At 45.5% G+C, this 15,650-nt stretch overlaps 1 protein-coding gene across 1 annotated transcript in view; it reads right to left on the bottom strand.

Annotated features, from left to right (window-relative positions):
• The window catches only part of LOC119214118 (adhesion G protein-coupled receptor A3), a 124,471-nt gene that overhangs the window by 21,448 nt on the left and 87,373 nt on the right, over positions 1-15,650 (bottom strand). The window contains exons 16-17 of the mRNA XM_037465591.2: positions 5,370-5,497; positions 869-992 (exon numbers count right to left, since the gene is read on the bottom strand). Of these exons, the coding sequence (XP_037321488.2) occupies positions 869-992; positions 5,370-5,497 (252 nt within the window). The remainder of the gene's footprint in view (positions 1-868; positions 993-5,369; positions 5,498-15,650) is intronic.

Here is a 15,650-nt window from a genome sequence, read left to right as displayed (position 1 = left end):
GAGAAGCTAGCAGCCACGTTAAAGGCTCCGTACACAGTGGCCCTTCAGCTAAACACGGGTGTGAGGACAGGCTCGTAACGCCACCACTAACATCTTCGCCATCTTAGCTGGGTGTGTTAGCATGCTAGCAAATGCTATTAAGCCAGGAAACCGAAGGGATTAGTGTGGCATAAAGGTCAATAGGATACAGCCTCTGGAAACCATGAACGTCTGACAAATTGTATTAGATGTTAAGATATTTCACAGGATTGCCGAGTACACTGAAAGATGAAAAGTCTGTGGGGTTCATCCTCTGGGGAGCATGACTCTTGTGGTTATCAGTCATTTGTTGAGAAACGGGAGCCCCACTGTCTCTTTTCATGCAAACTACACCTGCCCATGAGTGTGACACCCCAAACTGTGCATGAAAATAAAAATACCATAACACCTGTGAAACAGTCATTGAACAAACATTGAAGTGGTGACTAAACCTCAGTGGAAAAAAAAAACATATTTGTGTGCAATTGGAACGACCGGCAGAGGTTTTAAATACATCACTTTTTTTAAAAATGTCGGGAAAATGTTCCAAAATATTCGGGCAATGACACCCACAGCTAACCCCCTGGCAACAAGGGAGGACACAGACAATAGCGAGGCAGAGAGTGAGTGCATCCATGATGTGAAGGCCTGATTCATCAGGCCTCGTTGTGTCAATACTCCTCCATATGACAGACTGGAGCACACGTGCAGCTGAGCATGATGAAGACATGAAGCCGAGCCCCTGTACGTCCACATGGTGCACTCTGGTCGCCGACACCTGAACGGACCTTCATTACTAATCGTTAGACAAGCTTTGAGAGTGGGGTGAATGAAAAGGGAATGCACTTACTGCTTGACAGATGATGGGGTATTTGATTCGATTGATGCCGCCGGCAAACACAGCAAAGGTCAGAGCCGTGTGGAAACAGAAGTTGAGAAGCATATGCCATCCCTTCCGACTGATGCGGATTGCGCTGCCAAAAGAGACCAAGAATCAGAAGAATTAGCAGGTAAATATCATAAGCCCCAATGTTCATCATCTCACCGAGGTTCGTTCTTCAAGGTATAGCTACTTCAAGTGGGATTTGAACCAGACTTTTGCAGGGTCTGCATAAATTGCCCTTTTCTTTTGCCTTGCTGGTGCCATATAGATTAAAAACCAGATTAAAAACCACAGGAGCCCGGGGAATGCTGCTCGTGCAAACAAGCCATCACATACTCCGCTGCCGATGCATGCGTTGAATAATGGAATACTTTCTGAAAACATTACAACCTTGGCTTGACTTTGAAAAGCAGTATTTTAAAGTTGGGTCAACAAAACTCAATTTGGTTTATTTTGGGCAGAATAGGGTTTTATGTCTGACACACAGCAAAGAGAGACAGAATGTTTGCTTCTGTAACTATAAAAGCTATAAAGCTTAATGGTGTACCTTGTCATTGATTACTTGCAGTCTAACCGCATTCACTCTTGATGACTCATCATATTACAGCATTGGCATTGTAGAACAAACACAACGTAGGAACAGTGCAGAAGAAGACAGTTTTACAATTTATTATTTGACCAGAAATAGGCTCAACAAACCATATTCCTGTTTCTTTGTTCATAATTTTCTTCATGCAAGAGCTAGAATTACACACACATGCTGTTATTAATCGACAGAGAAGCACCGCATTTAAGTTCATTTTGGTTGAAATTTCAGTGGACATTTTTTAATTTTGTTCAAGAGGTCAAACCCAATGAAGATCAGCTCAGTCAAAAAATAAAGAATTAATAAAATGGATTTTTTTAGATGGAAATCCTCAGTATATGTGTATACATACAGTGAGATACAATGAACATAGTGTATTACAGACTAAGAACCTCGGGTACAGGACTATTCACACACAGCTCAGTGTGTTAGTCAGTGTACAATCTTCCTACACAGCGCTGTCACTAACACACACACACACACACACACACACACACACACACACACACACAGAGACCATGCAGCGCTATACGCACACTAATAGGAATCACTCAGCTGGTTTGATGATCAAATAAAAACAGATTGCTTCCAGTTGGCTGGGCCAAATGAAGTTTTTACTATGCAAAACTATGCACCGATATCCACTTTGTGAATTGTGTTACTAACCAGGGGAGGGAAGGGGGGGGGGGGGGGGGAGGGGGAGGGGGGCGTGGAGGGGGGTGTTACAGAGCCTCGAGCAGGGCACTTAACACACGTGACCGTTAGAAATGGGGCTGAACAGGTCGGAGCACACCACCATATTTGTCGCACTCCGTGACCTAACAGGCCGTCCATTCTTTTAATGACTTCATCGCGTCGGCTCCCTCCTCTTCATCCGCACAGCCGCAGTCCGTCACCATTTGAAATTACACAACCTCGTGCTAGAAATCTCCGCTCCCCAAAATGGAGGAGCCCCCGCTCGCACGTGAGGCAACTGCAGATGAGGCGGCGGCTCGGCTGTGAGCTCCGAGGCGTGTCTGGGGCCGGGCCGCTCGCTGCTCTGTGTCAGGGGGGGGGGGGAAGCTTCGGCCGCCGATGCCGCCGAGCCGGTCCATGTGCTGAACTGCATCCATCAGGGAGGGCATAAATCAGGCCGGCTCCTGGCCTGCATGGAGGGGGGTGTTCACGGGCTCTGCTCTGGGCTTTCATTGGGTCAAGTACATTAACCTAGCAACCCTCCACTTCCCTCATCTCCCAGAAAGCAACAGGGGGAGGGTTAAAACTGTCCTCTCTGCGTCTGTTCTCCCACCCTGCACCCACTGCTGAGCCGACTCTAAGCTGTGGACAGTATGATATGACAATGTACAAAGGGGGGTTTTGGCCACTTTTTCCACTGGTGGAACACCACTGGCGATTTGGTCCCATAAAATATAGGTTAAAGGGCTGTTAAATGGAGAAATGGAAGTTTCACGCCAACAGCTATGGAGAAAAAGGAACATCATGGCAGCAACGTGGTTAAAATCGGTGGCCAGTTAAATAAAATAATATTTTAAATAGCTGCTTGAGAACTGCAACAAGCCAAAAAACGCAGCAATGACATGATAATGACCTCATAACGTGTTGTGAACTGTTGGATACTTTACTTTAAGACTTCAACTCCAACAACTTGGTCTGTTTTGGCCTCCACCAACTGCTGGTGGAAATATCAGCAACTCTTTAGCTGCTAAGCGTTTGCTGGCGAGTGTCTTTCTGGGGTTTGGTGCAGAGCAGGTGGTGCACACTGTGTGTTTCCCAGGAAACAGCTGCCTGCTGCTGTTGATTAGAGCGGCTCCAAGTACCTTTATTTTGTTTCCTTTAAATCATTAATGTGGAAGGAAAAAAATTCAAACAAACATGTTCATATTGTCACTGTTGTCAGTGTGATTCCACTAGATGCTGATAAATGAAATAACTGAACTACTGCATCTAGCTTTAAAATTATTATTAATTATTTGTGGGGTTTTATTGTGCGTTTTAACCTCCTTTAACTACCAGCACACGAAACTGATACAACTTCTTTTCACCATATCTTATTCTTCAAGACATTTTTCGACATCAAAATGCACATTACGGTTCGGCTTTAAACAATTCCTTGAAAGTCCAAAATGGGAGGAACCTGATATGTTTTTTGACACTTATAATAAGAAAATTAATATATTGCGCTGCCGCAGTTTAAAGAAAATCCTCATTCTCATTATTATTACGTACATATAAGTACGTTGCTCTCTGGCCCTGAACAGACACACCATGGCTCACAGCCAGGAGGGGCGTCGTTTCTTTTAATTTCAAATCTCGTCCGGACGGGGTTCAAGAAACCAAAAGTTCTTCGTAAGCACCACTCTCCGTTTTTTAAAGACACACAAGACATGAACAAACTGCTGAGAAAAAACACTGATAAACTCCCACATTCTGCCCATATTAAACGCAGCCCTGTTGCTTCGCCGCTACCGTCAGTCAGCTGGAGTGATGCTACATAACCAGGGTGTTGCTAAACAGAGACGTGTTGGGGCGGGGGGCGGTGGGGGGTGCCTATAGGGAGGTGTGGAGGACGAGGAGGTGAACGTCGCTGAGAGGGAACCCCTCGAGTGTGAGAGTCACCATTAAATGCTTGCCTCATGCCTCAAATAACGGCCTCTTCTCTCTCCAGTTTGGGACGGAAATAAATGCAATTTCATTCTGAGAAGCGTTTTGTGATGAATGAACATGTATCGTATTTTGGAGCATTTGGACCGTGTTTCTCATTTGTAAAATATTGCTCCAAGACAAGTAAAATACATGTTAAGTCTAATCATGCCTCTTCAGTATTATGTGTCAACACTCTGGTTTATTGTCTATGTTCATTGAAAAGTTCATTTTAAAGGCTTTTCTTTTTCAGTATTTGTGTTATTTCCTTCAAAAATGCAGTGGTGCACTCCTAATTAATGACCAATGACATTTTTTTTGTATCCAACTTCATTCCCATCCAAATGTCTTTGAACCCTTCGGATGATGGTTGTGTATTAAGATTTCTTTTGATAACACAATTTCTGCACAAAACCTATCCAGTGGTGTTGGGAAGCTGTTTTCATTCTCTATCTTCTTCCATTTTGAAATTGCTCCTGCCTGTGTTGCCTTTTTTCTCTAGTCGATACTGCAGTGGCAGACGACAGTAAGCGATGCTGCTGTTTGGAGCCCCAGATGCTGTCATCGCTGTCTGACTGCAGGAGGACGCACCCAGTCTCTGTCCCCGGGGTCGTAAACGGATGCAAACCGCAAGTGCTGCTGCGCGTTCACGCGGCTTCACAAGGTGTTGGATGTAGCACGGATTCACAAAACATCCAAAAAAGCAGATGCATCTCTCGGAGTTGCCTCTCTTTCTTCTAACAATCTATATTCTTCTCCCCCCCAAAACAATACAACATACGAGACGCAATGAATGCAGAGCAAATACAACACAATTGTACGCCATAATGCCACAGGCACGATAAAGGGAGAAAATTAGATGACAAATTGTTGTGCTGAAGTAATACGCCAGGCTCCCGCTGCTTTAACAACGGCCGGCGATGCAACAGTGCAACGCCGCAGGAGCCGCAGGGCGCATCCTCTGCCCCGGGCCCCATATGGAACAGTAAAAGGTGGCCTGAATGCCCCGTAGAGGTCCGTTAACAGCATGCTCAGACTGTCGGAAACAGACGCACACATCTGCGCTTGCGTTTTGCATCCGCTTAGTCAGACAGGCTGCAGTGCTTTTATGCCAGCCCTAAAGCATCCCACTCCCACCCGGGAACTCAAAAATAAACCGCAGACCTTGAAGGGAGGAGATTAGGAACGCGCATGCACACACCAAGTGAATGGCTGCCGCATGAAGTTTGTAGAGTGTCTTACCTGTGGTGCACTATGTACGTGATGATGGAGGCGAAGAGGCAGAGTAACATGACCGCCGTGCAGGCATACACGACCGGGTGCAGAAACTCCCCAGGGTACGGGGGGAAAGACAGCACCTTCTTCAGATCCTGAGGCAAGAAAAAGATAGATTATAAAATACACTCATAATGATTGATCAGTGAGCAAGAACTTGGCCTGAGCAGTGACAGAGTAAACAGTAAAACATGAGTGGGTGTCCAGGGGGAGGGGGGGGGGGGGGGGGGTGTCTCGTGTTGGAGCCCTGTCCAAATGAGCCTAAAAGATCAACAGTCCTGTTGAGTGGAAGAATTATTTCCCCCCTGCATTGACATTTTGCGTTTCAGGCATTTAGGCGACTGTCTTTTACAACAATAGCATAATCTCCCTTAATCTGCTGAGAAGAAAAGCCAAACAAAAATGGGAAGCAGCCAAAAGACAAAGAAAAAAAGTTAAGACTCATTGTTAATGGAACCATAATAAACCGTATTAATATCAGAGTACATTTACTTTGTATTTTATTCTTCATGCAACAGATTCAGCCTGCGTTCTGACAGCTCCAGCCTTCACCTCTCAAGGTAGGGACATTCTTTTAGCTCTTTCAGTTAAAGCTGCACCTCTAAGCGTTGCCTCTGTTGTATTAAAAGACAAAAACACGGCGTTGTAAAATCAGTCCACCCGTTTGGCATCTCTGTGCGGAGCCGGCAGTGATGTCACGAGTTAGAACCCATCGCGTTGACGTCGCTAAATAAAGCACAACCTATCTACATAACCCCGCCAGCTCAGTGCGAGTGTGTGTCTGCGAGAGTGAGCCACACACACACACACACACACACACACACACACACACACACACACACACACACGCTGTCTGACTCCATCATTGTATTGGTGAAGTTGCCAAAGTGGGATGTTCCCTCTCTCTCTCTCCGTGTTGGTCTGGCGGCTGATGAGCCCGTCGGGGCCCTGGGAGGCGTCGTGACCTTCAGCTGAGCATTTATAAGCACGGTTGTAAAGCAGTGACTCGAGATGAAATTTGAAAAAACGTTGGGGGGTGGAAGAGGTGGGAGGAAGTAAGACGAAATGTGGAGAAGCACAGTTTGTGTCACATTCTTCTTCTCTTTGCACTTTAACACTGGGAGGCTCACATAGAGCCCCGGCGAGGGGAGATAGCTACACATAGGTGGCATTCATCATCGAATGGCTTATTAGTGAATCAAAACATGCGTGTTGACTTCCACATTGTTATGGACGTATATGAGAAGCAATCCCATAAATCCGCAAAAATATTATATAAATCTTTGCAGAATTCTTTTGCCTAATACCATTTGTTACACAGATTTCATGCTACCATAATTGCTCTTGAGAATGTATTAAAAATCCCTCCGAAATTCTGCATTTAAACACTAAGACTTTTAGGAACATCAAAGAGAAACTTATGCTGTGATTTGGTACGTCACATTTAACACAGCTGGAGAATTATGCACAAGTTGATTTCTTTTGCGATTTGATGACTGCTCCTGAAACTGATTAGAATTCACTGACTAATTGACATTATACACCTCGGAAAGCAGACAGCTTTACATCCTTTACACCGAGGTCTATAGCCTGTGGTTGTAAAGTTTAATGAGGCTGTGACTATCTTAGAGGTCACAAGATTTCATGGCGTGGTTGCGTTTCAATAAAACGTGTCACCACAGTGAAATGGCTACTCTGGGGTCCAACATCATCACACATTAATGCAATTGGGCTTATTGGATCTACAGCCGTAGCCTTCCTGCCGCACTAAATTTATGCAATTTCAACTTCCTATTTAGGGACCCCAGTATGCAGAAATATTCCAATTTTAGAAAAGGCAAAAATAACACTAGTACCCTGCAAAATAACTGCTTGCTTTTCCCCAAAAAATTTAATTGGATTTGCACAAAGTGAGAATCTTTGTAAGGAAGAGAGCCATCAATAAAAAAACTATTTTGATTTAAATAGCTTGAGGTTCTAAAAAACTCCTGTGAATATGGCCAATTGCAGAAATAATACCAAGTCCTCTCTTTGACACCTAGGTGAGCTACAGCCTCTCAGAGACAGTGGTGATCCGGCTGGTCTCCGCTGGTTAAAGAGACAGAGTAAAAGCGCTTTGGAGACCCTTTATAAGCAGTCACTGCTCTGATGGCGTTCAGCTACATTCAAGAGATCACTTTATTTTAAACTGCATAGAACGATCACGCCAGATGCACTTTCACACCTTTCCCGTCCATCCATTCATCCATCCAGCCACCATTCATCCCCAATTACGCTGTGCATTGGTCATTGTGGACTCAAGTCCATGCACAGCTTACAATGGGCAGAGGCAGGCTGCAGCTTGGACAGGTCAGCAGGGCGCCGGTCTCTGCAAGAGCTCACACATACATATAAAGAGACAGCCTTTAATCTCACATTCACGACTACTGTAAGACTCAAAGACGGAGCTTTGGGGAGCGGTAACACATGCTCAAATACATTTTCAAATACGAGTTTGAGTTTTCAGCAATAAGCCAGCGTTACAATTGTAAACTGCAAAGATTTCGGGGGAAAAAACATGGCAGTAAAACAGACAGAAGGGCAGCAATAAGCCCTGCAAAGGCCCCAGCCAGGCAGTTAGAGTTGCTCTTACCAGTGAGGTCAAATCATTACTGTGAGATATCCACCAGAGAGGAAACTGCTATGTATTTGAGATGGAAAAAAAAAACAACAACCTCGTAGACAAAGAGAAACATTGGCATTGATGTGGAGACGTGCCGGTGTCAACCTGATGAATGTAAGTAGAATATTGCCTCTCTTTCTTGTTATTTTGGTCTTGCTTACCTGGTTAGTGCTTTGCTTTCTTTACCAGTGCTGTGAACAGTGTTGTTTAATGTCAAAAAACAGGTAGCGTACACTGGGTTTTTTAGAAGTGTGAGATGGAAACAGTCACCAGTTGAGGTTGTCAAGCTTAAGTTAAAATATGTGGAAATACCAGAGAGCTGACAGGAACGGCAGTTGCCAGATCCATTTAGTCATTTGATACATTGCTCATATAAAAACATATTGATTGGAGCAGTTTTATACTAACCATAATATATCTGAAGAAGTTCTTTGAAAGGTGGGGGAAGAAAAAAAAAATTGATCGATCTATAAAAACATTGACATGAGTTTGCGGCTTGTAGTTCGGCCATAAAAATCAAAAAGGACAAGAGGGAGCGATGGAGGACTGTAATGGGAGCTCAGCAATAAAATGTACCATCGCTTAGCAGCACGGTAAAAACAGACAGGAGGAAAGGCCAGTGAGGGAGGAGACCCTTTTGGGGGAGAAAGCATGCAAAACATATTCCGAAATTGTAAACAGCTTCACATAATTTGGTAGCTGTGGATTTACAGGGAATGATTACGTTTTTTATTTGTCCCGGGAGCGATGTCACGCAAGGACAATGAGAGCTGGTGTTAATTACAGCTCAATGAATTGATGTCGTAAAAAAAAAAAAAAAAGAGCCTGAAGTGTCGTTAAGAAATCCTGCTGAAATGGAGCTTTTAAGTCAGTAAGCTGATTTATATACTTGAAGAGCAAATACCACTTCATAGTGGTTCAGATTGTGAAATAGCAGCAACCCAACCGAAGGTCAGAGATAGATTGTTTTTAAGTGAATCTCTAACTGCATCCGTAAAACTAAATTGTGCTTTGAGCGGTTCACCATGACGCTAAAGTGTCACGTGGTGAGTGACGGCGGCCATCGTTAAACGGCTTTAGGTGTCACGGGGACACATCGCCATCATCATCATCATCATCATCATCCTCCTCCTCCTCATCACCACCACCACTGGGCTTACAACGATGGCTGAGAATGTCAACCTCTCGCCTCCAGAGTCTTTTAACATTTCTCATCCCAACAAATAAAGCTCACCAGCCTACAGCCATGCGGAGCTGCTTCCCTCAACATCCATAAGACGTCATGCGTCTTAGAAGTGGTTACTCACAACACCACGCGCATGCCCCAGTGCCTGGTTGCTGAAAAGTTATAGATGGACTTTCAGTTTCCTAGAAATCAATCCACTGTGCTGAAACTACTGCAAGTTTGGACAATAAACAAAAAAGAATCATTTAGAAATGTATAAATACACAGAAACACATCCCTTTGTTTTATTCAGTCAACCAATAAGGCCCGAAATACAACGCTTTGTAAGAACTGATACTTTCTTACCTTATAATGTTACTTCATAATGTGTTAAAGCTCCATTCTGTTAAAAGGAGCATTGGTGCAAAGGTTAAAATGATGAAAATATTGAAATATCTGCAAGAAAATAGTAATAATGGATTGTTTGCTGAAGTCCATGGGTCTTATTGTTCTGTTTTTATTGTGATGTAAAATTGGGTGTAGACAAAATGTGAGGCCTACCTACCTGGTTCAGAGGAGTAAGGAGTCAGCAGTCAATGACGCAATAAAACAGTCAATACAACTTTCTTTTGTTTACAGATTCTTAATTTCATTGTTTTCTAGTCTTTTAGTAAAATCTTTATCTTTGCCTAGAAAATAATGGGATGGGTCTGTTTTCTTGTACACTTGTTGTTATTGAAAATGTATTAAAAATCATATAGATTAATTCTACGAGAATGACAGACAAACCAGTCAGCTTTCAGACGAGGCCAAAGGAGGACAGCTCAAGGCTGTGAGTAAACCCTCCTCAACGACTACTTCAGAGGTACCGTTGTGCAAGGTGCTGAACAGCTGCTCATAGGCCAACAATAGAGCAACTTTCATTTTATGGGGGCAGTCGATGCAGCAGAGGAGTCTGAAAGCGAAGAAGGGCAAAGCAGGTATAGAGCGTGCATGCTCAGCAAAACCTTTCCCTGGACAAATAAAGGTCCCAAAAAAGACCTTACAGCAGAGCAGAGCTATGTGGAGAGAATACAGAGAACATGGAAGAAGGATGAGGGTACACTGACCCTTTTAGACCAAAGAAAAGAAATGGTGAGGCGAACAACATGGTGCCCAGAACAAAGTGTGCACATGGCTCAGAGAATCCGTCCGTGTGCTTCCGGGGCGACGGGAGGCAAACTGCTGCAGCACCTTTAGATGACACTGATCTAGTTTGCACCTGATTGTAACCAAATGACTTTCTTAAAGAACATGGGCCGAGCTTGCGTCTCCTGAATGATGCAGTTGTACGTCGAGTCCTGTACATTTAAGTCATGCGTACATCTCTCAGTGCCGCGCAACAGATACGGACTCCAAAGTTGCAGTTCTCCTTGTGGGCCCAGCTGTCATGAAGACCGATGGGCTGTCGCGTAGCTCGCGCCACGCTCTGCACAACTCTCCCCGGTTGTACTCTTTGGTTGAGCACAGCCTCAAATTGTGATTCCTCGGCTCTGTTGTTATCATCGCTATTGCTTTCGCACTACATCGCAAGCCTAGTCTCAATGCATTACCACTCAGGGCAGCTTAGCCTATTCTGAATTAGCCCAACACGTCTCCATTGTCAGCTAGTGTCTCCAACCAAACAGGCCCCCAGATCCGCAGATTGGGTTGTAGTTACAACTTTCATCCAGGGTCCTCCCCCCACATGCCAAAATCAGATTACCACAGCCAATTAAACTTGATCGATAATCTCGACGCACAGTCGGTGCTGCAAATAAAATTGGGGCGAATGCGCTGATGATCCGAGAGGACTTACACGGTGTCCTTAAGGAGCCAAACGTAACGCTCTGACATATGTCCGTAACAAATGTGCTCCTTCACCCTGTTGTTATCGCATTGGTGCATGCAAGGACGCACCAACATTGTGGTGGGGACGAGAGAGAGGGTGGAAGCGAGAGGAAAACAAAATTTAAATCCTCTAGTGAGCAGCCTGCGGGCTCTCGGCTCCCATCCAGCACTGTATTTTATCATCCTTGAGTGGTCGCGCGGGCGCCGCTACACAACCAGGGTGAGTGTACAAATCAAACCCCCTCCGGCTCGCCCGTGCACCTTGCGTTGGAGAGAGAGAGGGGGGGGGGGGGGGGGGGGAATAAACTCCTGAATTGACAAAGGTTGGAGGAAATGGCCACGCACCACTGGTGCAAGTCATCAGGGATTCGCCCTCGCGGACGTCACTCAGCAGAGACGCGCCGGTGCTCGCAATCAGCGCCCCGCTTTCCCCCGCTCAACAGCGGAGGAAAGCGGGGCCCAACCGTTGAGCGGGTGATGCAATCACTCGAGGAATCAAGCGCACATCCATCAAATCAACAAACATTATGAGCTGATGAGGAACCTCGGCGTGATAGATGAAGCCTCTCTGGATGAGCGCCGGCGACGAATGAGGCTGAGACGTATCGGTGGGGGCGCCTATATCTGTTCAAACATCAAGGGGGTATAGTTTCGGCTTCAGGCCATTCCACTTCCTATACAAAAGATACTGTAATCACTGTTCTGTGAGGATGTTTAAAGCGTGACTATCAAATAAATGGGCTCAACGTTGAAAACAGAGTACAAGCTCGTAATTCACCGTAGACAACCCCCCCACCGTCCGGGAAAATAAGTGACGCGAACGCACGCTTCAGCTGAATCAATAGGAACAAATGTGAAAGCAGGGAGAAGATAGCTTTTTAAATAGTACAGTGGAATAACTAATCTCGTTCTTTCTTTCCTTTTACGCTCACACAGTAGAAAACACATGGCTACTTGGAGATAGCCAATCACACCACAGGCCGACTGGTGGTTACGGCTCACTGACACGCTGACATGGGGCTGGGCTTCAAAAGAGTTTTATCAGATGTGAAGCCATTATTAAACTCAGATCCTTCAATAATCAGTTTCCTGATCATTAGGTACGGTGCACCTAATAAAAACTAATGCAACAGCTCTACAGTGACTAATGCCTTCATCACGGGGACATTGTTGGTGAGATGTTTCATCAGCTGTAAGATCATGTTGGAGGATAGAGTTTGCTTTGCTTCATCAAGTCTTTTTAAAATCACCGCTTTCTCTGTGTGGAGTTTATTTGGCGTCAGGTAATTAAAATAGACCAGCGATTGGGGCTCTTTGAGGCTGCACAGCATTCACCTTGTACCGCAGCTGGAGGCGACTAACATTTAAAGCTGCTCCAGAGGTTAGCATAGATACTGCAGTAGCATCGGTTCTATCGGAACAGGGGGTATCTCTTTAGGAAAAGCAAACAACCCCACTGGAGCATCTGAAAGATGTTCTTTGCAGTTCTCCTCACTGGCTTCGACAAAGAGTTGGATTGACAGATGGTCCATCCAATCCCCTGTCAAGTAGTTCTTTTTCAAAGTGCCTGCCCGAACCTGTTCTGATGAGATGGTTCTGTGCAACAAACCACCTGGCATGTCAGATTATCGCAGCAGACTTTGATGACTTCGGTGTATCTAGTGAACCTGGAAGTTAATCCAAAGGGCACCCAAGCCTAATTTAGTGTTGAGATCTCTCATCCCCAAACTTGGACTAGAGCAACCACCCTGCCCCTCCAACATTTCATCGCTCTGAGAACGTGAATCAATAAAAAAAACAAGAGAGGAGATTGTTTTTCAAATGTAGAGCAAAGCAGCTTAAATGAGACGTCTCCAACAGGGTTTTGTTTTAATGTCACCGTATGAGCGCGCATGAAACTGCCTGCCAACGTCTCAGCTGCTTTACGCCTGTGCATCGTGAGCGAGGGGAAGAGAGGGACGGTTAGTAGGTGTTTGTCTGAGTAGGGTGACTCATCTCTACCGATTGCTACACGCCTCAGAATGCTCAATGGATGGGGCTGTGTGCGCGCTCACATGCACTTGGGCCGCGTTGCACACACCGCTCACGTTCTGCTCTGAGCCCCTGAGACCGCATGCTGTTTGGCGCACCGAGTGCGAGCATGCATTACGCCGGTCGGCACATTGTTCCCTCGCCGGTCAATATGTTGTACAAACCCCCCCCCCGCACCACACCGCCATGGCCGAGAGCAGGGCAGCGCTCCCCAGGTTCTGCTCTGTTAACACTTAAAGCAAACCGGGCCGCTCGGCTTGCAACCCGATGCAGACAGCCTCAGCCACGTCGCTCTCTGGTAAGTGAACGCCGTCCATCTCTCTGGCCCTCGTGCGAACCTCTCGCAGCCCTAAGAGACCACAACTGCATGATTCATGGCTTTATATTCGTCGCCATAGAAACACCCTGAAAAGCCAAAATAAACCCCTTTGCCAGGCTGGTGAAACCACTGCTGCCGTGTTCTGTAACTCAGCACCCTGACAGAGAAGGAGTGGGGGAGGGGGGGGTGTGAATGCAGTCAACCGTGCAAAGAATAAATGCATGAAGAACACGTCTAACACGTCTGAAGTAAAACAGCTTGTAGCAGGGACGGCATTGATGGGGAGATGAGGGATTATAGAGGCACGGGATTGGACGGATGCAGAGGGAAACAAAGGTGAATCATTACGCATTCAGTCCAGGAAGCAACTGTATGTCTGACTCGGATCTCTCTCCTCTCTTCTGTTGCCATCCCCCAACCACGATGCAATTTCCCTCCATTTTTGATTTAAGATTGTTCGCCGTGATCTCAGCCTCATTTTCATTTTACCATCTGACAGTTGTGCAATTCGTGCCATTTAGGCCTAAGTGGACGCCCTCTCTCTACCGCCCGCAATTGACGTGTTTGCATCTCGTCAGCTCCGTTTGTAAGCCCAAGTGCCAGGACAGTGGAAATGGGGAAAGCTTCGAAGGCCAGATTCGTTTTTCACCTTTGACACCAGAGTGATGCATGTCAACAGTACCCTGGAGCTCAAACCAAGCTGGATACACGGAGAAAACCTGCAATGCCACTTTATACGGAAGATGAAACGCAACGGATGAAATATTCTTTAGAATATCTCCACTGCCATCCATCAAGCTCTGGTTGTAATGTTCTGTGGAATCAAGGAGGATTATTTCAAAATATTTGCTGCTACTAACTAAACTGCACACTAACTCCACCCAGCTGATCTTGAATCCGCCGTGGACTAATTTCACTCAACCTGTCTCTCGGAATTACTTAATTGGATTTAGTTTACAGATAATAGGATCATGCCATTGAACCATAATCCCATACCTGCATGCTACACACCTTTGAACACCCTCCGTCCAAGGAAGATAGGTCTCTTTGAATAGACTCTACTGAGGTCTCTCCCTTTGTTCTTTATGTGCAGAGCTTGTTTGAAAGAGCTTTACATGGTTGCTGTCTTGGGCCTGTAAAGTCCTGTGTATGTGCGGTAGCTCTGCAAACACAGGTTGATGCCTTACGATGGGCCAATTTATGGTTTAAAATGATTGGTTACAGCTCATGCATGGTCCCCTTGAAAAGAAGGTAGCCAAGAATGAACAGTTCAAGCATGACGGCCGTCCTGCTCACACTCACAGGTAGACAGAAACCGAGACAGAGACCCTCTGGGTTTGGATAGCTGGGCCGAGGGATCGTATAGATGCAGCAACTGACTCTGACGTAAACCCAACGGGCCTCTTAATACCGCGTGAATGACTCCTCAAGATAGTCCTTGAAAGGGGTCGTGTTGAGTAAAACCAACACTGGGAATTTTACGGAAGTCACCAGCGCTTACGTGCCGTGTGAAACCAAAAGCCCAAACTGTGATGCTCGCCAGTTATATTGCGGCATAACATTTCACACCATTAAACACGTGTCACAGCGGCACTATGTGTATCGCAAAGACCACAACTCATCTAATCCTCCAATTTATCCCCGCCCATGTATTTCCAATGAAGACATGAATCTTTTAATAAGAACAGCGCCGTAATTTCCGAAAAAAAACGCTGAGAACCGTAGTTTGGAGCTTATTAAGGGGAGTAGACCGCCTATTCACAAGGACTCTTTAGCGCTGCAGTGTTAACATCTGGGGCTTACCCCTACTCATTACATGCATGGCTTAGGGCTGCACGATATGGCCAAAAATCCATATCACGGTATTAAGAAACTTCAGTTATTATGGCGCCGTAATGCGGCGTAGGGAGATCTTATACCGGTATACCGTACAGCCCTAGCATGGCTCTGCCTATCTGCACAGATGCATGGTGGAACTACTGTGTGTGTGTCGAATGGTCTGTCCCAGATGTCATCAGGTGATCCATGATTTGACGTGAACATAAATGAATCGTGAACAATCTGCAAGAGTGGGTTTAATCTCACAAATCCTGGACAGCCCCTGTGTAGCCAAAGAATGGCTACTTTCCTCCATGAAAACACTCAAATATTTCCATGACATTCTAGTAATAAAATCTCCACTTTGAGACCTTTGGCCAGAAA

This window comes from Pungitius pungitius, chromosome 13 (genome assembly GCF_949316345.1).
Source record: "Pungitius pungitius chromosome 13, fPunPun2.1, whole genome shotgun sequence".
NCBI lineage: Eukaryota > Metazoa > Chordata > Actinopteri > Perciformes > Gasterosteidae > Pungitius > Pungitius pungitius.
The sequence above is the reverse complement of the archived record's forward strand: the minus strand, read 5'-3'. Positions and strand labels throughout refer to the sequence as shown.